A 26,307-nucleotide genomic window follows, 5' to 3' on the forward strand; every position below is an offset into this window, starting at 1 on the left:
CCCCTGGTGGCAATCTGTACTGTCTGATTCGTGGTAACACTACGCCTGGCTTGAGAGTCACACGATAGGGTGTGATTTGCATGTAACCTACATCAGTTGGACCTTGCGCCCATAAATGCTGCGGAACATTGGACAGTCTTGAATCAAAATCTCGTAATACATAGTGACCCTTGAAGTCACGTAGGAACAATCGTATTCCCTCTGGGGAACAGCATATGACTGCACCTAACTCTTTCAGTGTCTTAATGCCGAATAGGTTTTCTGGACATGACTTAGTAAGTAACAGATCAGTAGTGCGGGACAATGGACCTACTTCTAGAGTAACTGGCTTTGATATCTCATTTACGATAGGTTTTCCTGAAAATCCAAGGGAAACATTTCTTGAGCCTGAGAGCGGAGCCCCTGGAACTTCGGCGTGACTAATTGTGGTCCTACTTGCCCCTGTATCAATCAAAAACTTTCTGTCTTTCCCTAATACTTGACTGTGAACATAGGGACCTTCTTGATCTACAGGTATCTCGATGAGAGGCAAGCCTACCTCCCTCTCTAGGCTGTTTCATGAATACTGCTGGTACTCTGGATACTCAGACTGTGCATACTGGTACATCTGCGATGTAACGTGCTGTGTTGCAGCGATAGGCTGCGGTGCTGTAACTGTCTGTGGTGCATTCTGTGGCTGAGGAATCTGTGAAACTTGTTCTTGTCTAGGCGGACGTGGTCTTTCTTTAGTCTTACCGGTAGCTATGTTGTGTTTCAGAACTGCACACTCATTTATAAAATGACCTGGCTGTTTACAATAATTGCAGTTCCCTTTAACGGGAGCTGCAGGATGACTGGCTTGATTCGGACCCCTCTTCTGACTGTCTTGAGGGACAGATTGTGCAACTAGTACTTTCATTTTCGTGTCTTTCATACGTTTTCTCTCGTGTTCTTGTTCTTCTCTGATTCTATTCTGGTGGTATTGAAGCATCTGCAACATCTGGGACGGGGTATTAGCTTGCCAGGTACTTTCGACTTTCAAAACTCGATTCTTAATTTGTGGGCTTGAATTCTCGACTAATTTAGTAACAAAAAGGTGAGGGTATGACTCACTACTTGTCTTGAGGCCACTGTTGATGCTGAAACATTTTTCAAATCTAGAATAAAAATCACTAATATCCTCATCTTGCTTCTGTTTACAGGCTGAGATTGCATCCCAGTCTTCTTTTCTCGTTGTCAATAATCTAGGTAAAACTTGTATTAATAATTCTGGTAATTCTTTACATTTATCTCCAAGACCGGTACCTGGTACTCGTGCCTTATCTTCAGCTTCTAGAACTGCCCAATCGATCTTTTTCTCTCCCACCTCCCATTCTTTTTCCTTGAGCTTTTCATACACCCCTGCGGGCAGCAGAACCTTTAACATTTTAATTATATCTGGATACGTGTATTCTCCCATACGGAGCATGTCTTTTAATTCTCTATGGAACCCTGCTGGATCTTTGTCATGACAGGGAATTAATTTCTTCATCTCGAGGAGTTCCATCTTTGTAATCGGAGTGTAAACAAACACTCGTTCTAGTTCGCCACCCGTTCCTCTGACTGGGTGGACTTCTCGTAACGGATTCTGTCTCTCCATGTAAAATGGTTTACTTTCTGGGGGTGAGACATGAACAAAATGCGGGTTCAGAAACGTTCTATATTTGTGACGCTGTTCTAGAATGACACTAATTAAGTCGGTACCTAGACCTTTCCATCTATACTGGAGTAACTCGTTCAGGACATCATGTAACGGACCTGGATCGGAGTGCTGACCCTCATACAATGTGATGAGGTGCTGGATCATATACATACCCACCAGTCGTTGCTCGGCTGGGGGCATTTTCAGAAACATTTGTGCCACTATTTCGTCTGGAAAAGTGGTAGAATCAGTAATCCATCGGACTGCTGATCGGGCTAGTTTTTGTTCATGCATAGTACTTAACTCACTGTAACCGATTCGTGATTTCAGAATGTGATCGGTAGCTTGAAACACTTGTTCTAGTGAACCTTGTTCTGGTGCTGGAGAATGAAAAGTAGACTTGTGTTCTAGGCGTAAATGGCGATCTGGAAATCTAGATTTTCCTACATACGCTATTCTGGCGGGATTCTCGTCCTCTACCTCTTCAGTATCAGAGTTACTTTCTTTCTCGCTTACTTGTGCTGCTTTACGTTGTTCGTGTATCTTTATTATTTCTCTACGGATTTTCTTGTACATACTCTCCACAGCACCGACGGTCTTGTGCTTACCCTCGGCTATATTATCACTCCACCTTGTCAGGATTTTCATTTCGGCCGGATCTTTAGACGGGTAATCTTGTTCTCTTATTAGACAATTGATCAGAAACTTTAATATCATGAGCTGGATCTCGGCTTTCCGTTGAGACATGGCCTCGCTAATGCTTTCTGGATCATCCCCTGTACGGATGAAACGATATATTCTGTCTAGATCTTCTTTCATATTCGGTAAGGTGACTAGATACTCGGCCACCTTTCTTACGCGGAATGAATATAAAACCATATTATCCTTGCCTGGGACTGGATCATAACCGCATTCGGCAAGGGATTTTCTTATTTCTGCTACAGTCTGATGTCTAGGCGTACGCTGTGACGCTTGTGCATGTAATTCGGCTGTCGTTAAACGCTTGTGTGGCGGCGGGGTTTGAGGAGTACCTCCCCCTGCGGCCCCTAAACTGGAGTCGTCTACTGAGGCTCTTCGTCCTGGCAGAGTGGGGAATGGAAATGCAGGCTGGACTTGTATGGCGGGCTGGACCGGGGGTACCGTAACAGGTACTCCGGTGTCTGGAGGAGCGGGAAGTGCCTGATTTACAGGGACTGGCGGAGCACGAACAGGATTTGCATATTCTGGGACTGTGTCGTCCAAATAGGACGAAATAAAAATATCAGCTGCGGTCTGTTTGTGACGTAGCTTGGTCGGAACTAATGGTGGCGGGAAATTACTGGATGCCTCTGGGGTCGCTTTTGGCAAGCCCTCGGCAAGGAGAGGATACATACCCCTAATAAGGGCATGCCTCTGTCTGTCTGACTGTTCGGCTTTGACTTGTTCACCTATCTCGATTAGTTCTTTTTCTTGTGCTCGTTCTAAGGATTCTCTACTTAATTCTGACTTTCTGATTTCCTTTTCAGTTCTTTTATGAGCTTCTTTGCGCCATAACTCGATGGCATCTTTCTGTGACTGTCTGGCTTTCTTTTTCCATAATGCCTCTTCTACTCGCATGATGCATTCGGCATCCCATGTACCCGATACGGGCCATCTATACTTTTCTTCTAACTGTTTGGTATACTCTACCCATAAATCTAGATACAATATGGCGCTTATGCCATGCTTCTGATACATAAAATGACCTGGACTGTCCCTCGGCGGAACAGGAACTGCTTCTTCTAACAAACCCTTTCTAGTTCTTAGCTGACGTAATCCCGAAAAGAGAGACATTGTAAACTTGAATCGGAACACAATACAATACACGAGGAACAATAACAACTGGGAAAACAATTCAGGCATACCACGACATTGGAAATACATTGAACAACATCATAACATAACAGTTCGGACAGAATATTACCTGGAATACTGAGAACAGAAACACAAGAATTTCTCGAGAACGGAACAGACTAGAGTTACTGGATGCACTGCTGAAACAGTACGGAACATACCGGTCCCATAAAGGGACGCATCAAGACCCGTATCCACCTAGGTGAACACTTCGTTTGTGAGTCTGTGTACCACCAACCCACGGACCAGAGTCAATTTAGATTGACCCTGTCTAGATACTACCCCAGTAATGGTACTCACCGGGCAGCAAGAACGGAAGGCCTCGGACTGGACTGGACTGCTACGACGACGGACGACGAACTTCGGACTTCAGTTACGGGTGGGCCTCCGGATACCTCGGACCTTGAACTCTCGGCTTGGGCTCTGGTCGGGACTCGCCGCGTTCCTCCACCGTCTCGTTTGGATGCTGGACCGCCTCCTCCGTCTCCTCCGTGGGCCTGAGGGATACTTGAAGCAGAAATATCTGCCGGTGCACAGAAGAGTTCCGTCACGACTGCAGAGGGTCAGGGGGTCGGCGTGGCTTCACCGACGCGTGGGGAAAGGGCAGGTCCCTGTTCGGGCGCCATTATGTGGTAAATAAATAAATAATACCTCTCTTTTTGACTAGACATATATCATAACAGATAGCTCAATAAATAAGAGTCAAGATTCGAGGTAGTAGGAGTTTTGCAGGTTTAATACAGCATAAGGACAGGAACAGGACAACCTGCATAGGAATAGGATGACAGGGCCCAGCAGCTGCTGGGGCTGGATCTGGGATGAGCGCGCTGACTTTTAATAACAATACATGAGCATATATACATAACGCAAACACATAGCATTACATTGCAGTAGGCGTAGCAGTGGGTGGAGCAGAAGGCGTGACGCGTAGCAGTCGCGAAAGATAAGGGCGAAAAGAGGTGTAACAGGGCGTATACATAGACATGTGATGCAAACGTAACAGAATATGTCATGAATAGGGCGGAAACCATGGAGGGGGCTACCTAAGGAGCCGGGACCTCTAACCTGATGGTGCGCGCAAACTAGCAATGACGTATCACTAGGAGAAGCTGGGGGCTATGAACTCTGTGCTAGGAGCAGAGACTGAAGTCTGGAGAGTCAGGGCGACATGTACCTAAACAGTATCTAGTATCTGATGTTTAGAGAACATGTTGATATAAACTAGAAGTCAGGAGAGGAAAGGCTGACTTGATTCTAAGACTGGACCATGCATTATTCTACATGTAGTGCGTGATGAAGAATATTAAATGACCATTAAATGCAGTATTTCTCAAACGTGGAGACGTGAAGGCTAGACAATGACGGAAACTATTGATGCAGTTCAGTAGCTTAGGAATGCAGAGAAGGAGGACTGAACTGATAACTGGAATCATAACATATTCTTGGCAGACTCAGAGACTGAGCCAGGCTGGGCCGGGCACTGCGAGGCAGGAAGTAAGTGAAGGGTCGAGGATACAGGTGGGGGCTGTATCGCTCCTCAGCGAGGTTTCAGGAGACAGGAGCTGAATCTGGTGTCCGGGCCCTTTTGCGGCCTAGAAACGGGGACTTTATAATAGAATAACGTGCACACTGAGAAACGTGGCAACGTAGCTTTACATAGGCCTGATATTCGTAGTATTCACGAGGACTGGAAACTGGCATACTAGAAGTGGACACAACTGTAATTGCGTCATTAATCGGACATGGGGAATACATATGCATATTTAATCATGCACACATAACATATGATGGATGACACGTAGGGACACAGAACATGGCAAAATTTACTTTTCCACAATACATCTGTAATTATTGTAGTAAGGTGCTGTTTTTAATTGAGTTGGTGAATCTGGAGCATTCTCTTTTTGACTCTCAGAGCAAAGTTTAAAAATTCAAGACTGGACTGTCCAGCCAGTGGTGTAGAGGAGGAACATCCAACAAATTTAAACTTTTCCACCACAACACCAGCTTCTTCCCCCCATTGATGTTTCTGCTTCATTACAGGAAGCTCCTTGGAGGAATGGGCAAGCAAACTGAGGCCACAATTCCATCAACCTACTAAACAACAAACTTAGGGGTCTATTTAGAAATCCATAAGTGATTCTATGCTTTTGTAATCATGTCATCAGTACATGAGAAACAAACACAGCAAATCCAACAAACCATACCACCAAAAAGTGAAGCACCAGTAAACGTGAGTCACCCCTGGTTAAGGATTCCCATCAAAAGTCTTGTATGGATCAATATTCTCATTTGGTAGTCCTTATCGGGTATCGTGTCTCTTGATCATTGAGACCGGCATACCCCGACAGCCAGTTAGGGGTAGCGACCCACAATCACTCGGTACTACCACATGATGTTGATACAATGGGAAGTGCAGTGCAAAAGCAAAAAAGTGGTGAATTAAAACAGGATAGGGAACTTAACACAAACCAGTTTTAATAAACGTTAGCCCCTTCCCCTTTAAAAACAAGAACAGTATAATAGCATCAACGCAGTCAACACAAATAGCTGCGAGGAGACCAACATGTTTCAGCCCCAGTGGGAAAATTGCCCAGGCTTTCGTCAGGGTCTCTGTTCTAAATATATGCTACTGCATTATGAGTGATAAACGTGTGAAAAAACTAGACAAAAAAACACACAAGTGAAAACCAGAAAAGGATATAATTCTCCTTCAACTGTATCAACTCCTCTCTTCGGCACCTGGTCGATTTAGTACTGTATGTTGGGGACAAACATACCGGTAAATCACGATCAGTAATCATGGTCTGCTGAAGGAGGTTGCACTATACCTCAATAATTCTCAAATTCATTACTCACCCAGGATGTCCGGGGAGTGGACCTCACCTCTTCCTGGACCTGGCTCAGGATATATGAGACCCCGCTCTACAATAACAGAAACCAGCTCCGTCACTACACAGTGTAGAAGAATCAAGCATTACTCTAGTCTAACACTGTGAGCTTAACGAAGACAAAAGGTCTCCTGTACATAGAGTACATTAACAACTGTCAGAATACTATCAATACAAACTACTGTACACCCCCACCATTAACCACTGGCCGAGTAACCATGGGTGTCATATTCACTAAAGTACACAATCAAGTCAAGGCACACCTGTTGCACAAATAGTAGGGGAGATAGAGATGTGTGTCCTACCTGTCCGTCGTTGTCTCTGGATCTGAGACTGAGTCAGGGGGAGGCACTGAACATCCATCATTCTCCCTACTTGACTCGTTTGGTCCAACAGATTAGACCAATCGGTGCAGGTGTAAGAGGGGCACGGTGTGTTCGCCCTAATTACTCAGCGTCCGCTGAGATGCCAAATAAATTGAAAACCGGGGGGCCAGGTCCGTGTTACCGACTGCCCTCGGTGTTAGGAAGTCTCCTCGGTGTTTGGGAAACCCTCGCGCGTACTCTCGCGAGATTTCCACATCGAAACTACAAGATGACGTCACGCGTCTGGCTGTTGTAGTTCAATCATGCCGTTTCCGCCCAATATGCACTGTGGGCTGTGAAAGAACTACCAAATGACGTAATGGTCCATGGATCAGTAGTTCGAGGTGGCTGCTAGTCGCTATCAAGCCACGAACATGCAACCTCTCAGTGCCTGTTAATTTATGGAATATAGACAGACAATGAAACCCACTCTGTACAGTGTAATGATGTACACAAGCAATTATGTAAGGGAAAGTAATCAATATAATTGTGAGTAGTTGATCACTTGTTCGTGAATGGAAAACGCAAGTGCGACAAGGCACACCCGCAAACAACTGTGCAGTAACAGAAAGAGTCCACACAGCAGGAAAATCTGGTGCAGATGTGGCGCTAAAGGAGTATTAATATAGCCCAGTTTTCAAATATACACAGGTATTAAAAGTCTGTTTGAGATATTGGACAACAGTGTTAGTCACACCAGCCCTATGCAGATCACACTAACATACCTATGTACCTCATATTACGATAGATTGACCCAGGGTATATCGTCGTTCAATCCTCGTCTGTCTGTGCCCAATTTAAAGACCCACTTTTGTTCACGTAAGAACAGAAATCTAGACACGTCACTCACATGTGGTGGGATGAATGGTTTTTCCAGGACATGCCACATGAAGTCTGTTTCAGCATGATTGTGTGTTATGAAATGCTTAGTGAGCTTTGAAATGTCCTTTTTGCACCGAAAGGTGCTCCTGTGCTCTTGCATCCTCACGCGCACCTTCCGCGTGGTCATTCCCACGTACCGTTCATTGCACGTGCAGGTAATGAGGTAAATTAGATTAGTACTGTTGCAGTTAGAAAACTGCCGCAGTTCCCAAGGCCGATCAGTCCCAATGTCCACGCTTGTGATTTTGGTAGTCAAAGGACAAACAGAACAGCCTCCGCACGGATGGTGGCCCACCACCGCAGGTAGGTCCCATAGAGTGCCTACCTCTCTCCTTGGTGTAGCTTTAGGGCGAGTGTGAACTAGCTGGTCCCTTAGGCTTCTGGAGCGTTTAAATGCAAAGAGTGGGAAATCGATTTTCTCTTTGCCGCTGTTTAGAATTCTCCAGTGTTTCTTAATCACTTTCTGAACATAGTTAGACTTAGAATTGAAAGTAGTCATTAGTGTCAGGCGATCCAGAGGTGGTTTCTCTGGGCGCGGTTCCAGTAATGCAGCCCGATGGTTGTTCGCTGCACGTTTGTATGAACGCTGGACTAGTTTCTTGGGGTAGTGTCTTGCAGTCAACTGCTTAGATAGATCACCTGCATGTCGTTTAAACGTCTCTGTCGTGGAACAGTTCCGACGAACTCGAAGAAACTGTCCAAATGGCAGATTCTCCCTCAGAGACTTCGGATGTTGGCTTTCGTACAACAGCAGAGAGTTCCTTGCCATAGGCTTACGGTATAGCTCGCTCTCTAGGCCACTCTCGGTACTGTAAATCGAGAGGTCCAGAAAAGGAAGCCTCTCTTTGCTCATTTCTATGGTGAAACGGAGATAGTTGTTCTGGCCGTTGAGCCATTGATGGAAGCTGAGGGCCGATTCTTTAGTACCCCTCCAAACCATGAGAATATCATCGATGTATCTTTTCCACCAAATTATAGATGAAAAAAACGGATTGGTGGGATGTAAAACTATGGTCTGTTCAAAATCATGAACATACAAATTCGCTAGGGACGGGGCAAAAATACTGCCCATGCTGGTCCCAGAGATTTGATGGTATATCTGGTCCTCGTACATGAAGAAGTTTTCTTTCATGGCTATGGTCGCCAGGGCCATGATGAAAGGTACCGGAGTAATGGAGTCCAAATCCGATGACCCCAGGATGGACCTGATGGTGTCCAGAGTCGCATCCTGGGGGATGGAGGTGTACAAGGACTCAACATCCAAGGAGACTAGATAGTCAGTCTCTTGATTGAAAGCAATGTCAGGAATTACTCTAAGGACATCGGCGGTGTCCTTGAGAAACGTGGGCATGGTTTGCACCAAGGGTTTGAGGAAATAATCCGCAAACGCTGAGAGGTTCCAGAAGTGAGCCCAGGCCAGATATTATGGGCCTGCCCGGTGGTGGTCTCTGGGGTTTATGCACCTTCGGAAGGGTATAAAAATACGGCATGGTGGGATGCTTAACCTGTAGGAATTGAGCCTCTGAGGGGGTAATCCAACCCTCTCCCAGGGCCTCTTCAACCAAGACTTTGATTTCACTCATCAATCTGGGAGTGGGATCTGTGGTCAGAGGTCGATATGCATTACCGTTGCTCAACTGACGGAGACACTCAGTCCTGTATGTCTCTACATCTTGCACAACAGTGGAGCCCCCTTTGTCCGCGGGCTTCACAATTATGGTCCTGTCCTGTGTCAGGGTTTTAAGAGCCAGTCTCTCCGTGGTGGTCAAGTTATTGTAGCGAGACCTGGGGCTATAGCGTATCTGATCTATATCATTTTTAACAGCTAGTTCAAACGTGAGTATGTGAGGTGGTATGGCATGTGTAGGAGGTGAGAAAGTGGATTTAGTTCTCAAGCCTGTGTTCCTATCTCTATCATGCTCCATTTCCTCAGTGTTCTTGTCCTTGAAAAAATAGTGGAGCCTCAGTTTACGGAAAAACTGTGCTAATTCAATTTGGAGGACAAATGGATCCCCCTCATCTGTTGTCACGAAACCTAGGCCCTTGTTGAGCACAACTTCTTCGAGGTCTGATAAAGGTCTTTGGCTCAGGTTCACTACCAAGCTCATTTCTGGTGTGTTTATTGTTCCTGGGCACTCCTTCTCGTGTGGCTCCGTGTACCTGCATGGGGACCTGTCGTGTCCTCCCATTGGACCTGAGGTTGTTGAGACTTTAATAAACGAGGAAGAAGGTATGGATCCAACTATTCAGGATCCAGCTCCGATACAGGTAGTGACTCAGATACTAATAACCAATCAGCTAATGCCGGAGGTAGTCGAGGTGGAGGAGGTAGATACCAGAATTACAGGGGTCAATACAATATGCCAGCTCAATCGTGGTGGCCACCGGGACCGTGGGGATATCCAGGTAATTTCCCGCCACCTATGGCTCCATTTCCCGGGTTCCAAAACTTTAATAGTCAGCCTTTTTTGGCGCGTGGCCCCAGACGGTCACGGGGCAAAAGAAGACCGACACAAGGACAACCTCAGGTCCAATGGGAGGACACGACAGGTCCCCATGCAGGTACACGGAGCCACACGAGAAGGAGTGCCCAGGAACAATAAACACACCAGAAATGAGCTTGGTAGTGAACCTGAGCCAAAGACCTTTATCAGACCTCGAAGAAGTTGTGCTCAACAAGGGCCTAGGTTTCGTGACAACAGATGAGGGGGATCCATTTGTCCTCCAAATTGAATTAGCACAGTTTTTCCGTAAACTGAGGCTCCACTATTTTTTCAAGGACAAGAACACTGAGGAAATGGAGCATGATAGAGATAGGAACACAGGCTTGAGAACTAAATCCACTTTCTCACCTCCTACACATGCCATACCACCTCACATACTCACGTTTGAACTAGCTGTTAAAAATGATATAGATCAGATACGCTATAGCCCCACGTCTCGCTACAATAACTTGACCACCGCGGAGAGACTGGCTCTTAAAACCCTGACACAGGACAGGACCATAATTGTGAAGCCCGCGGACAAAGGGGGCTCCACTGTTGTGCAAGATGTAGAGACATACAGGACTGAGTTCTCCGTCAGTTGAGCAACGGTAATGCATATCGACCTCTGACCACAGATCCCACTCCCAGATTGATGAGTGAAATCAAAGTCTTGGTTGAAGAGGCCCTGGGAGAGGGTTGGATTACCCCCTCAGAGGCTCAATTCCTACAGGTTAAGCATCCCACCATGCCGTATTTTTATACCCTTCCGAAGGTGCATAAACCCCAGAGACCACCACCGGGCAGGCCCATAATATCTGGCCTGGGCTCACTTCTGGAACCTCTTTCAGCGTTTGCGGATTATTTCCTCAAACCCTTGGTGCAAACCATGCCCACGTTTCTCAAGGACACCGCCGATGTCCTTAGAGTAATTCCTGACATTGCTTTCAATCAAGAGACTGACTATCTAGTCTCCTTCGATGTTGAGTCCTTGTACACCTCCATCCCCCAGGATGCGACTCTGGACACCATCAGGTCCATCCTGGGGTCATCGGATTTGGACTCCATTACTCCGGTACCTTTCATCATGGCCCTGGCGACCATAGCCATGAAAGAAAACTTCTTCATGTACGAGGACCAGATATACCATCAAATCTCTGGGACCAGCATGGGCAGTATTTTTGCCCCGTCCCTAGCGAATTTGTATGTTCATGATTTTGAACAAACCATAGTTTTGCATCCCACCAATCCGTTTTTTTCATCTATAATTTGGTGGAAAAGATACATCGATGATATTCTCATGGTTTGGAGGGGTACTAAAGAATCGGCCCTCAGCTTCCATCAATGGCTCAACGGCCAGAACAACTATCTCCGTTTCACCATAGAAATGAGCAAAGAGAGGCTTCCTTTTCTGGACCTCTCAATTTACAGTACCGAGAGTGGCCTAGAGAGCGAGCTATACCGTAAGCCTATGGCAAGGAACTCTCTGCTGTTGTACGAAAGCCAACATCCGAAATCTCTGAGGGAGAATCTGCCATTTGGACAGTTTCTTCGAGTTCGTCGGAACTGTTCCACAACAGAGACGTTTAAACGACATGCAGGTGATCTATCTAAGCAGTTGACTGCAAGACACTACCCCAAGAAACTAGTCCAGCGTTCATACAAACGTGCAGCGAACAACCATCGGGCTGCATTACTGGAACCGCGCCCAGAGAAACCACCTCTGGATCGCCTGACACTAGTGACTACTTTCAATTCTAAGTCTAACTATGTTCAGAAAGTGATTAAGAAACACTGGAGAATTCTAAACAGCGGCAAAGAGAAAATCGATTTCCCACTCTTTGCATTTAAACGCTCCAGAAGCCTAAGGGACCAGCTAGTTCACACTCGCCCTAAAGCTACACCAAGGAGAGAGGTAGGCACTCTATGGGACCTACCTGCGGTGGTGGGCCACCATCCGTGCGGAGGCTGTTCTGTTTGTCCTTTGACTACCAAAATCACAAGCGTGGACATTGGGACTGATCGGCCTTGGGAACTGCGGCAGTTTTCTAACTGCAACAGTACTAATCTAATTTACCTCATTACCTGCACGTGCAATGAACGGTACGTGGGAATGACCACGCGGAAGGTGCGCGTGAGGATGCAAGAGCACAGGAGCACCTTTCGGTGCAAAAAGGACATTTCAAAGCTCACTAAGCATTTCATAACACACAATCATGCTGAAACAGACTTCATGTGGCATGTCCTGGAAAAAACATTCATCCCACCACATGTGAGTGACGTGTCTAGATTTCTGTTCTTACGTGAACAAAAGTGGGTCTTTAAATTGGGCACAGACAGACGAGGATTGAACGACGATATACCCTGGGTCAATCTATCGTAATATGAGGTACATAGGTATGTTAGTGTGATCTGCATAGGGCTGGTGTGACTAACGCTGTTGTCCAATATCTCAAACAGACTTTTAATACCTATGTATATTTGAAAACTGGGCTATATTAATACTCCTTTAGCGCCACATCTGCACCAGATTTTTCTGCTGTGTGGACTCTTTCTGTTACTGCACAGTTGTTTGCGGGTGTGCCTTGTCGCACTTGCGTTTTCCATTCACGAACAAGTGATCAACTACTCACAATTATATTGATTACTTTCCCTTACATAATTGCTTGTGTACATCATTACACTGGACAGAGTGGGTTTCATTGTCTGTCTATATTCCATAAATTAACAGGCACTGAGAGGTTGCATGTTCGTGGCTTGATAGCGACTAGCAGCCACCTCGAACTACTGATCCATGGACCATTACGTCATTTGGTAGTTCTTTCACAGCCCACAGTGCATATTGGGCGGAAACGGCATGATTGAACTACAACAGCCAGACGCGTGACGTCATCTTGTAGTTTCGATGTGGAAATCTCGCGAGAGTACGCGCGAGGGTTTCCCAAACACCGAGGAGACTTCCTAACACCGAGGGCAGTCGGTAACACGGACCTGGCCCCCCGGTTTTCAATTTATTTGGCATCTCAGCGGACGCTGAGTAATTAGGGCGAACACACCGTGCCCCTCTTACACCTGCACCGATTGGTCTAATCTGTTGGACCAAACGAGTCAAGTAGGGAGAATGATGGATGTTCAGTGCCTCCCCCTGACTCAGTCTCAGATCCAGAGACAACGACGGACAGGTAGGACACACATCTCTATCTCCCCTACTATTTGTGCAACAGGTGTGCCTTGACTTGATTGTGTACTTTAGTGAATATGACACCCATGGTTACTCGGCCAGTGGTTAATGGTGGGGGTGTACAGTAGTTTGTATTGATAGTATTCTGACAGTTGTTAATGTACTCTATGTACAGGAGACCTTTTGTCTTCGTTAAGCTCACAGTGTTAGACTAGAGTAATGCTTGATTCTTCTACACTGTGTAGTGACGGAGCTGGTTTCTGTTATTGTAGAGCGGGGTCTCATATATCCTGAGCCAGGTCCAGGAAGAGGTGAGGTCCACTCCCCGGACATCCTGGGTGAGTAATGAATTTGAGAATTATTGAGGTATAGTGCAACCTCCTTCAGCAGACCATGATTACTGATCGTGATTTACCGGTATGTTTGTCCCCAACATACAGTACTAAATCGACCAGGTGCCGAAGAGAGGAGTTGATACAGTTGAAGGAGAATTATATCCTTTTCTGGTTTTCACTTGTGTGTTTTTTTGTCTAGTTTTTTCACACGTTTATCACTCATAATGCAGTAGCATATATTTAGAACAGAGACCCTGACGAAAGCCTGGGCAATTTTCCCACTGGGGCTGAAACATGTTGGTCTCCTCGCAGCTATTTGTGTTGACTGCGTTGATGCTATTATACTGTTCTTGTTTTTAAAGGGGAAGGGGCTAACGTTTATTAAAACTGGTTTGTGTTAAGTTCCCTATCCTGTTTTAATTCACCACTTTTTTGCTTTTGCACTGCACTTCCCATTGTATCAACATCATGTGGTAGTACCGAGTGATTGTGGGTCGCTACCCCTAACTGGCTGTCGGGGTATGCCGGTCTCAATGATCAAGAGACACGATACCCGTTAAGGACTACCAAATGAGAATATTGATCCATACAAGACTTTTGATGGGAATCCTTAACCAGGGGTGACTCACGTTTACTGGTGCTTCACTTTTTGGTGGTATGGTTTGTTGGATTTGCTGTGTTTGTTTCTCATGTACTGATGACATGATTACAAAAGCATAGAATCACTTATGGATTTCTAAATAGACCCCTAAGTTTGTTGTTTAGTAGTTTGTTCTTGTGGGGGATACTACTTAGGCTTGGTCTCTTAAACGTCCCTCTAGCCCTGCAATACTGTGTAGTTATTTTGTCACAATTCCATCAAGCCTTTGTGGCATGGTGGAATTGTCCTCCACCAATGTGGTTATTGGAAAAGTACCCCTCAAGGTGTGAGTAGTTTTCCAAAATCCCCAATTGCAGTGACCTTGATCTGTTAGTACCTTTTCCACAGCACAGCAGGGACAACATGTGTGTCTTCATACATAACCATTTTGATTGTCACTGCAGTTTTGCATGGAGGTGGCATCAATGGCATGTTGAGGACTGACATGTCTACAATTTTGTGACCATTACAGCACCATTTGTGGCAGTCATGACTGCCAGATTTCAGAAATGTTGTCATCCCCAAAATAAGAAGACACAGGTAGAGATGACCTGAAAAAATTCCTGCCTTTTTTGTCAGAAGTTCCATTACTCTTACTCAGTACTCATTACTCTCCACTCTTTTAAAAAAGCCTTAAAAACCTATCTGTTCCCCAGAACAATGTAAATGGACCGGATGCTGGAAACATCATGTATGTGTCATTACAGTCTAAGCGCCAGGATGCCCGTCGGGTGACAGCTATAGCGCTATATAAGAACGCCTATACATTACTGTCAGCCTCTGAATCAGGTCCTTGGCAATAAAGTTGCGTAGAATTTCCTGGAAAGAGGACATAGTGGGACTTTGGCCCAGGTGTCAAGGTCCACACTTTCCTCTTTAGAAAAGCATGCTGGAAATGGCAGGATCTGGCTACAGTTTAGCCAAAATCTAAACAAGCACTGAACGTTTTTATGGTAAAATGTTAGACATAGATATGGTTGTATTAGCAATAGAACTTTGAGTAGAACCTTTCTTCAGAGAGTACTTTCATTGTCATCATTTCCAGGGGCCAAACATTATCCCAGCCGACATCATCTTCATTGTAAAAGAAAAGCCACATCCAAGGTTCACACGACAAGGGAACGACCTGGTGTGCACAACCTGCATTCCCTTGGGAAAGGTAGGAACCTACATTTCTTTCACTACAGAGTGACTGGTGCTTTTGATAACACGGTGACTCTCCATGAAATACTGAACAAGGAAGGCATCCTGTTTCCTGGTCCAAGTCATCGCCTGCTCTTAAATCTTATCCCCTTTCATATATGGAAGATCCCATTATCTTTCTTAACTGTGCTCATTCCCTTGGCTTTCAAGAGGAGCTTCTTTTTTCTCATCTCATTATATTGGAATCCCCCCTTCACTTTGTTTTGTTGAGCTGTGTAAATTGTGCCCATACTTTGCTTGTTCGAGCTTACTCGTGGGCCTTCATCTTCTCTGTATGGGCGGAAGTGGGCTGATTTCGAGGCACTTCTGAAAGGTAAAATGAGCCTGGAAATCCTTAGCTTCTCCACGTCCGAAGCACACACTGATGAAATTGTAAGAACTCATTAGTGTCACATATATTTTAGAAACATTACTTTTCATAATTATCCAACACTTCTCCTACATTTGGGCATTTTTCTCCCTTCAGCAAGGGAACTTTCTTGTAGCCTGATTTAATAAACAAAAAAACTTGAAATGTACAAATCTCATTTCTCCATTATGACTTATTACTTTACATATACATATAAAATTGTAGATGGGTAACAGTGAATAACGGGGATATTTTTCGCCGAGGGGTTCTGACTGACATCAAATAGATAGCGAGAGTGAAGCATGATTTGCCTATGATGTCATTCAGAACCCCGAAGTTTGGCCCCCAAAATCATCTGCCCCTGCTTTCAACTGCTATGCAGGGCAAAAGGTAATGGGGGAGCCATACTTAACATGACCTCTCATCCCTGACCCAAATGTGAAAACAAAATACCTTAACTGCAGTCCTTAACTAGACCCCGCCACCTTGCTTGCTTTCCCTCCCTCCTCTGAAGCTATGATTTCTGCTTTCAGTCAAAGCAGACAAGCAGTGCTGCACTGACAGTCTCTCAGAGAGCCCTGCTAAGAAAAGGGGATACAGATTCTGTATTCCAATGGAACTAGGGTATATGAGCCATTAATACAACAGATGGTCCAAAGGCAATTTAAGAAATAACGAATAAGCAGGGGAGCCAAGTACAAAAGATCCTGCTGCCACAGTAAAAATTATGAAAAATTATTACATTTTAATGATTGGATTACTCATATTCATCAGATGACAATTTCAAACAATGGGGAGGTGCCACATGTAAACGGTGCAGTGCAAGCGAAAATAAGTGACAAAAACATTTGTGCAAGAATATATAATATTATACAGTGGGCATAACACAAAGTTGTCTCAACCAACAGGACAACATTTATATATGGAGGAACAGCAAATTCCATCAATTCAATAATTTTCTTAAAAATATCCTAGGTCCCAAGGTCAATAAGTGGTTAAGACATCAGTCGATGTTTCGACCCCAAAAGGAATGATTTAACGGGGACTTCCTCAGGACAGATGTAGCAGGCTGGCCAAACATGAAGTTATGTCTCACAAATGAGACCATCAAAGGGGAAATAAGGTTTCCGAAGGCATTTATAGGAAGGATCTGCCTCATAATTCAGGAGGACTCTGTAGGAAGTGTTCAACGCCACCACCTAGCACACAGGCTGGCGAGCTGCGTCCTTTTAGTATAAGAAAGTGCAAAGTCAATTACTTACACGCTTCTCAGAATCCTCTTGATTTATGAGGAGGTTCCTCTTTCTATATGCCTTCAGCAACCTTATTTCCGCTTTGATGGTCTCATTTGTGAGACATAATTTCATGGTTGGACAGGCTGCTACATCTATCCTGAGGATGACCCTGTTAAATCTTTCTTTTTGGGGTCAAAGCGTCACCTGATATGTCTTAACCACTTATTTGTTGATGAAAGACCTTTTTGAGAAAAATCATTGATTTGCTGAAATTTGCTGTTCCTCCATATATAAATTTTGTCCCGTGGGTTGAGACAACTGTGCGTGCGCTATCACATGTAACACCTGATCATTGTTTGGAATTGTTATTTGAAGAATATGAGTAATCCAATCATTAAAATTCAATATTTCTTCATATTTGTTATTGTGACAGCAGGAGGTTTTGTAATTAGTTCCCATTATTCATTAAGTATTACTAAAATAATTGGCTTTGGAACATCTGTTGTATAATTGGCTCAGAGAGCCCTGTCACAATGGCCTAGGCTTTTTTGACGTAGTAACTGTAATGTGTTTTGCTGTCAACTGTTGTTGCGTTATCGGATTTAGAATCTGGTATAAACATTTGAGGCTTCCTATGGAAGTCATGCATAACAATAGCATAACAATTTGTTCATGCTTTAAATTATTTGTGAATGGTGTGGGGCAACCCAAAAATGTGCCAATCCAGTACACAAAAACAATTTAGGATAGATCAATGTTGATGGTGTTGCTATTTTAAGAGTGTTTAACCCATACTTGTATTTAACAATCTGATAATTTTTTGGTTGCAGGCTTTAATAGGCTGTACTGTGGATATTGAAACTCTAGATGAACGGCTACTCAATATTCCCATCAACGACATTGTTCAGTAAGTAGTAATTATTAAAATTCACAAAAACAAGTGAACTACACATTGTTCACTCTATAAACTGTTCTATGCAAGGATAACAAACAATTCATTTATAAATTCAGTGCATGCAGTGTCAGAGCCCAACATACTGTAAAAGTCAGGACTCGCAGACAGTCTAGGTGGTGTGTGACCACTACCACCCCACTGACAGTATGTAGTAGGGAAGGCAGCGTGGAAAAGTTGCCAGTTTGTAGGTACAGTTCTAATTTTGTGCTTGTCTCTCATTATGGCCAAAGTCGTCCCTCTTTTGTACTCTCCAGGTTTTTTTTTGTAAAAGCGTTTTTATTAGCGTTTCATAATATAATACAGTACATATGCATCAGTTATTTCAGAAATAGACATCATGCTAAATTTACATTGTGGTGTTATTCGTAGCAATTTCACAGTGTGTAACGCATCCATCATTTCATTGGGTAGTATCGCTGATGTGAGAAGGCCTCTGGATATAGAGCATGTGTCCATGAGAGGTGGTCTGTGGCCTGTACTGAAGATTGACGCTAGCCTGTAATGTACTCTCCAAGTTGGTAGAGTTGTGCCTTTGAAAAGGGCTATGGTCATGGTGGCCATCTCAAGCAGTGGATGTAGGCCCTGTCGAGCACTCCGCTCTACTTCCAGTGCTGTCTTATGTATCCCTTATTTGGTTCCAGAGGCCGCATAAATCCCGGTGTAGTGTAGTGTAGGTTTTACTAGAAAGGCTCATAGAATGTAAATCACGTTGGTTCAGTAGACAGAACCGCAAAAACGGTGCGTCCACCCATTAAGCCAGTCTTGATCAGGTAAAGCTTGAAGCAAACTTACCTGAAGGGCTGGATCAGATACCTGTAAGCACAGGCTCAATCACAAGGGTCTCTGCTGAGTTCAAGTATGAGGTGCTCACTCCCTTTAAAGGACACATGCAGTGTGGTCGAAGGAGGATATTCAGTTTCATTTCAGCATCATAGAGATGAATATAATCTCTTAGCTCCGATGTTGTTGTGCTCACTGTATTTTGTACTAAACCAAGTAAAAAGACACTTTGGGGGATATTTGCAACAAAAGGTTGGAGCCCAGTCTTCCGCCAAAATGGGTATGCTGTGCTCCGAAATTATTTAAAACGCAGGGCTGCACCTTATTTGCAAAAATACGGTGCACCTCTGTGTTTCCCCTAGCGCTGGCGTTAAAAAAGCTGTCTAGCGCCACCGTAGGCACCCTTGCGCCATGTTGCAAGGGTGCTTGTGCTGTAGGGGCGATTATTTATGTGGAAGGGACACCTTGCTGCACATAAACAATCTTGAAAGGCGGTTTGCTCTTGCAGCACACATGGAAAGAGGAAAAAATGAGGAGAAATTAATAATTTATCCTCGTATTGCCAGTTCGAGACCAGGTATTCCATGGTCTTAGTTTTTGGTACTGCCCCAGCCTTGTAAATATGGGGCAGCGTCAAAAGCAAAGGGTGCTGCAGTGGAATGCCCACTGCAACACCCATTCCATGCCCCTTTCAAGCTAAGTGAAGCGTGAAAAGGGGCCTTATTTACAATATGAGCTATGTTAAGTGGCTTAAAGCGGCTTTGTAAATAAGGAGAAGGGGATATTGCCACCAGAACATCGCTAAAAGTGATGTTCTGGTGTTGATAAGATATCCCCTTGTAAATACGCCCCCTTGTCGGATCATCTATGCTTGATGTTCACAAACCTAGGGGCTCAGCCAAAGGAAGTCCTTATCCTGGGATCTTCGCCCTCCGCCTGGGACGACTCCTGGTGGCCCCCCGCCCTGGGCAGCGCACCCAAACCAACGGACCACGCACGAAACCTGGGCTTCATCCTGGACTCCTCCCTCTCCATGACCAGACAAGTCAACGCCGTCTCCTCGTCATGCTTCAACACCCTGCGCATGCTACGCAAGATCTACCGGTGGATCCCCACCGAGACTAGGAAGACGGTCACCCAGGCCATCGTCACCAGCCGACTGGACTACGGCAACTCCCTATACGCCGGAACCACTGCCAAACTCCAGAAGAGACTCCAGCGGATCCAGAACGCCTCAGCAAGACTCATCCTGGACATCCCCCGACACAGCCACATCTCCGGACACCTGAGAGACCTGCACTGGCTCCCGATCAACAAGAGAATCACGTTCCGACTCCTCACCCACGCACACAAAGCCCTGCACAACCAAGGCCCAGGATACCTCAACAATCGACTCAACTTCTACACTCCGACTCGCCAGCTCCGATCGACCAACCACGCCCTCGCCGCCGTCCCCCGCATCCGAAGAGCCACCACAGGAGGAAGGTCCTTCTCCTACCTGGCAGCCAAGACATGGAACTCCCTCCCCACCCACCTTCGCCTCACCCAGGACCACCTCTCCTTCAGGAAGCAGCTCAAGACCTGGCTGTTCGAACAGTAGCGGACCCCCCCACCCCCCAAGCGCCTTGAGACCCTCTGGGTGAGTAGTGCGCTATATAAATGCCTTGATTGATTGATTGATTGATTAGAACTCAACCTTTGTCAGCATCCGTCTAGGTGTGTTAAGAAGATGGATGTATTCTGGCAAAGGTTGTTGCACTCTGGTCCATCTAAATAGGATGTGACGTAGTAGATGACAAATTGTGTCTTCAACACACGGGGGACTCAAAAAGGTGAACTCTTCCCTGTCGACACAAATCCAAGCCATATGTCTTGGATGCAAAGTAGTCTGAGATTTGAAAGAGATACAGTCCATCTTATATCTTATTACTACTATAAAAGATAAGAAAGAGGTATTATTTACATAATAATATAATAAAAGCTCAGGGTTCTATTCCTAGAGGGAATTTTACATATGTTGAGTTACAATGACTACATTTACTTTCACACTTTTAAGTTACTTTACTGCTTGTAGCTATTCACCATTTGAGTAAAGTTACTCAAGACTCTTATGTCTCTAACCACTAAAAGGAGAGGGGTGAAACAAGGCGTATATTCTAGTAGTAACTTTATAAGTGCAAATTTACCACTGTGTGACAATCACAATCACTCTATGGTAAAGTATAGGGAAATTTGATAAAGTGTATTAAAACTTTGTAAAATATTTATTTGTTACAAATGAATACCTATATACATTCATATATTCATTTCATATATTTAATGTAAGCATATAGCAAAATCTCTAAAAATTATAAAGAAATAGTAACTTAATATTTTATAAATATTTAATTACTTTTACATATATTACATTAAATCGTTTTTATAGGTGTTATTAAAAAGATATGAGGTTATTCATTAATATTTATTTATTTCATATTAATAATCCTGGAAAGTTATAAATAGAAGTAATTTAGATGAATTTATTTATGAAATAAATTAAGTTACATTTATTTTTTAATTTAAAAAGGTTTAGAAAATATATTATAATAGGAAAAAGGTATAGAAAATATATTATAATAGGGACAATGTGCGTGGGTGAAGTAGACATCTCTCTCTAATTGTGTAAGTGACTTTGCAAATGCTGCATAGCATAGCTAAATCATGGAAGTAAACATAAGACTTTATTTACCAATATAAATTGGCAAGACAGAAATCTCAACTAAACATTTTAAAGGGACATGGGATTCGAGAGAATTGAGAAGTACATAACAAATAAAATAGAAGAAAGAGGTGTTTGGTTGTGCAGAAAGTCTTAAACATAAGTCTCTAGGTATTTATTCTATATTTTAATAAAAGCTGGTATGTCATTTGACAAACTACATGTTGCCCTTTTAAATGATGCCTGTGGGGTTAAGTTGTTTAACAAGTCTTCTGCTTTCAGCTTGAGATAATTTGTTCAATTCTTCAACACAATGACCTTAATCATAACAAAGCTTTTTGAAATCCATTGATTACTTCCTTCATTTATTTTTATAGAGGAAATCATGTACAATTAACAACTCCAACATTAATGCTGCAGGCCACTGTCTACTTCTATAACATCTATGGGTGTTCCCACATATTGTTTAGGGTGAGAAAAATCAATTTCTGAATCGCAAAAAGTATCCCAGATGAAGGCAATTGATCTTCATACGGTGACATGAAATAAACCCAAAGATGGAATGGGAGCTGGTGTAATAGTGATTGTTAGCAGGAGGGCTGCAGTAAATCCTAAAGGAGGCGATCTGTCAAAAAGAAGTCCTCAGTGGGAAACAGAGAGTTTGGCAGTTCCAGGACTTGAGTCCAGTGATGCTGCTCAATAAAGGCACTTTCTGTCCTACAAAAGTGACTTCGTTCTGAAGAGCTTCAGGGCTGGGATCAGCTTTTCCACTAAGTTGAATTATGTCCACCTCGAAGGAATTTTGTTTCTAAGAGGAGGCTGGTTGGACTTTCAGAGAGGGTCTGAACAGGATGAAGCTCAAAACATGTTCTTATTACTTGCCATTGCAGTGGTTTTGATTGGTTTGTACAACTTGGGGAAATGGTCTTTATGCTCCTGAGCCAAGCTGCAGGTCCTCTTGGGAGAGAGGAGCTGGCATTTGGGTTTGGTGGAGCATTAGCCAGACTGGAAATCTTGTAAGGTGTGGTTTCTTGTTTCTTGCTTTGCTTTCCTGCCTTGCCGCCTTTTCCCCTGTTGGTCTGCCAGGACTAAATCGTTTTACTATTTTTTATATACTACATTGTTTCCTTACTGTCTAGTGGAATGTTTAATCATTTATGTATGTTCTGTATGTAGCATTTGTGGCACGTCATTAGTAGGCAGTTTTTTTAGCGCCAGCGCTAGGGGAAACGCAGGGGTGCTCAAATTTTTTGTAAATACGGCGCATCCCTGCATTTTGAAAATGTCTGAGCGCAGCGTTACCAAATTTGGCATTACACCTTGCTCCGACAATTTTCTTGTACATATCCCCCATGTCAGTAAACCCTATACAGTCCAACATCATATACAACAACAACATTCTCTTCAATGGCAGCTTCCCAAAACATCATTATCAACCATACATATATTCCCAACACCACATCCTAAAACACCGTACTCTCCAACACCATAAGGCAGAATTACCACACTCTATAATGCGGTTACCGATAACAACAGACACTCCAACATCTAGAACACCATCCTCTCCAGCACCATACTCTTCAACACCATTTGTTTCAGGGAAGTGGAGCATTTCCTTGAATTGTAATGTATGTTATTTTCCTTTCAGCCCCACATACAGCAAAGTGGTGCCAGGGGAAGGCATGCCTCTTTCCAAGGACCCCAACCAGAGGGGAGATCTCATCATCAAGTTTGACATTCAGTTCCCTGAGAAGCTGACCCCAGAGAAGAAGCAGCTGATACAACACGCCCTCCCGATGTGAGGGCAGCTGTACCCAGGACATGGGGGTCCCTCATTAAAATACAAACATCCTCTGGACTACATCATTGCAGCTGTCATGTCACATGACTTTCTACTGTTGATATTCCCATTTTTATATTTATACATTGTAAATAGTAGAAGCCATATTCTACTAGGGGTGTTCGCGTACAATAAAAGGCTTATCGCTTCCTCAAGTCATTGTTTGCATTTCGCATCAGGTTGAAATAGGAATTCTTGTCATTCATATAGTAACTGACATGTACGCAAAGAAACATACGGGATTATTTTTTGTATGGTTATTCCTGCACTCTTATTCCAGGTAATGTAGTAGGTTTGGGAGGAAGCTACCACTGGGAACACTACTAGAGGGATTTCTTTGGCCAGTTGGAATGTGTTCTTTTTTTAGGACTCTAGTATTTTTTCCAGACTCTTGTGCAAGCTTGGGTGGAGATGTAGCACTTTAGAAGCAACGCGGGACTGAATTGAAGGCTGCGCTGGGGATTGGCTTGAATTGGATTGGATAGATAGTCATGAGTGGATGGAATGCCCCATTCAGCTTCCACAAAAGCTTCTAAAAACTGGTTGTAACAAAGCACTGTCTCTGTACTTGTCACTGGAAACATAAAACCACTTGCCTCACTGCTAATAAGGGGGACGTTATGCCCAGTGAATGATCAATAGAATTGCAGTGTCAGGTTATCGGAAGCCTTTTAAAGTGCAGTGCTTGATAATGTGGCTCTCTTCTGCAAGAGTAGGGAAATAGACTTAAGAGCAACATGGCTCATGGTCCCTTAGCAGACTGATAAGCAGCCACCTCACATGGCCTTTTAGAAAAGGGTAAATAGATCCTACATCACAGGATGGGGGGGGGTGTCAAAACATATTTTCAAAGATAGTATTTTCATTTTGGAAAATGATCTTGTATAGAAAACATGATTATAGGAGGCTATATTTTGAAGTCAAATACAATCACATTTTTGCTGTATAATATATTTTGCTTAGCACTTTTTGCCTGGGTCTCCCTGTCACCCATTCCTCACTTATAGTTCTACCTTCAGATTCTTGAACTCTTGAATCGCACCAGACCTAGACTAGATCTATAAGTGCTGAATTAGCTCTCCGGCGCCAGAAGGTGGCCACATGGTTCCTACTCGACTGCTGCCTCCTCTAGCTAAGACGTAATAGAGCCATGAATGACACCACTGAGGGCTCTGACGTCAGTAGCTTCTTTCCTGTGCCCATCGACATTGATCCTGAGTTTCACTGGAGTTTTATTCAAAACTTTTTTTGCTTGTAGGGAATATGCCACTTCTGCAGTGGCGGCTGCCTCAGAACGGGAGGGGTAGGCGGAAGGGGGGTGAAAAATAAATTTAATAAACTTACCTCCGCCGCACGCCTCTCCTCGGCACTGGTAGCACCGGAAGCACCCAGGCTCCCAGCTTCTCCCAGCCAATCATGACACTGCATCAGCAGCATCATGATTGGCCTGAGCGGCCTATTTGGCCGCTCAGGCACTGTCTGGGAGCCTGGGCATGTTCTCCACTGGGATGTGCAACACAGACAGGTGGAGAAAATGCTAAATGCGCATGGCAGTTTGGCCGGGCCAAGAGGGTGGGCCAAACCGTGGGGAAGTGTGGCTCAATGGTTAGAGCGGCAGACCCTGATGCAGAGGTCTGGCCCGGACCAGGGTTCAATTCCCGCCTCGGCGGGTCTTGGGCTCAATTTCCCTGGACCGGATAATTCTCGCCTCGGTGCCTATTCCAATCATGGAGTCCCACTCTGCAACTCTGGGCAATAGCTTGCTTAATCTCCACAACTGCCCAGCAGCGCTAGGATGCCTGGCTTCACCTTGGGGGTGCCCAGGAGTGGGCACTTCACAGGGAAAGGCCAGGAAGGGTTCCACAGCGGTATGTGTACAGCGCCGTGAGACCCCTTCGGGGGTGATACGTGCGCTATATAAGCACTACATTTACATTTATTTATTTACAAACCGTCATGCGCACTCAAGGAGGGCAAACCACTACTCACTTTGCTCTGGCTAGCTCAGCCCCGCCCCGCATGACCTGGCTCAGAGTCCCGTACAGAAAATAAAATGATAATAACGTCTTGAGATCATATTTTTTCTTCATTTTTTGCACTGCTTGAACAGCAGTGGGGCAACACTCCTCCTCCGCTAAGGCGGAGGAGCCGCTACTGCACCTATGATAAGATCAGGTTCCCAACAGTCCCTCCATGGCTCAATCGGAAGTCTATTTTGGATTCCCAGGGCCCACGCTTTTAGATCCTTGAGTCTGTAACGAGGCAGTACCTTCTGGGCTGGCCCGCTTGCTACATGAATGCAGGGGTCCGGCCCCTCAAGATTCATGGCACTTTGTTTTGCCGTTCTAACAGTTATTTCCTCAATTATTCTAGTTTTTTGTTCCCTCATATGAATGGGGTTTCGTGTTTCTTTCTGGGTCTTCACAACCTGAAGTCTGTTCTTGCTCAAGTTGTGTTTACAATGTGGTCCTCTGTGTAGGCTCTTATTCTGGGGCTTGAAGACTGTATGGTATCAATCGACCCACACACCATGGTTGCAATATACTGTTACTCTATTCCACCAGGCGGATTTTTGCATTTCAAGCTGGATTTCACTCCTTATTAGTTTTCAATTGTCCATTTCACTCCATCTTTGATACCTTGGTCCAGATATAAGAAGCCCTTGCACTGCCATTGTGTCACGCAAGGCGGCGCAAGGCAACGCAAGGGTGTCAGTGAGATTCATTGACCCACGCAAAGCCACCTTGCGTGGCTCTGAGTGGCTTGGCAAATCTGGAGTAACACAAGACAGTGAAAGTTGCTGCCTTGTGGTACTCTGCCCTGGGAAGGTGGAGCATGGGTGTTCCCATGCATCCACCCATGGGTTTTGGCGTATTCCCGGATTTACTAAACTTGGGAATGCATCAAAAGGCCACGCCTTCCCAGGTGAGGCTTAACG

At 44.5% G+C, this 26,307-nt stretch overlaps 1 protein-coding gene across 1 annotated transcript in view; it reads left to right on the forward strand.

The window, feature by feature from the left end:
* The window catches only part of DNAJB13 (DnaJ heat shock protein family (Hsp40) member B13), a 76,217-nt gene extending 52,693 nt beyond the window's left edge, over positions 1-23,524 (forward strand). The window contains exons 6-8 of the mRNA XM_078656248.1: positions 15,355-15,468; positions 17,927-18,003; positions 23,178-23,524. Of these exons, the coding sequence (XP_078512374.1) occupies positions 15,355-15,468; positions 17,927-18,003; positions 23,178-23,331 (345 nt within the window). The 3' untranslated portion in view covers positions 23,332-23,524. The remainder of the gene's footprint in view (positions 1-15,354; positions 15,469-17,926; positions 18,004-23,177) is intronic.
* Positions 23,525-26,307: the final 2,783 nt, after the last annotated feature.

Source organism: Lissotriton helveticus, chromosome 8, assembly GCF_964261635.1.
Source record: "Lissotriton helveticus chromosome 8, aLisHel1.1, whole genome shotgun sequence".
Taxonomy (NCBI): Eukaryota; Metazoa; Chordata; class Amphibia; order Caudata; family Salamandridae; genus Lissotriton; species Lissotriton helveticus.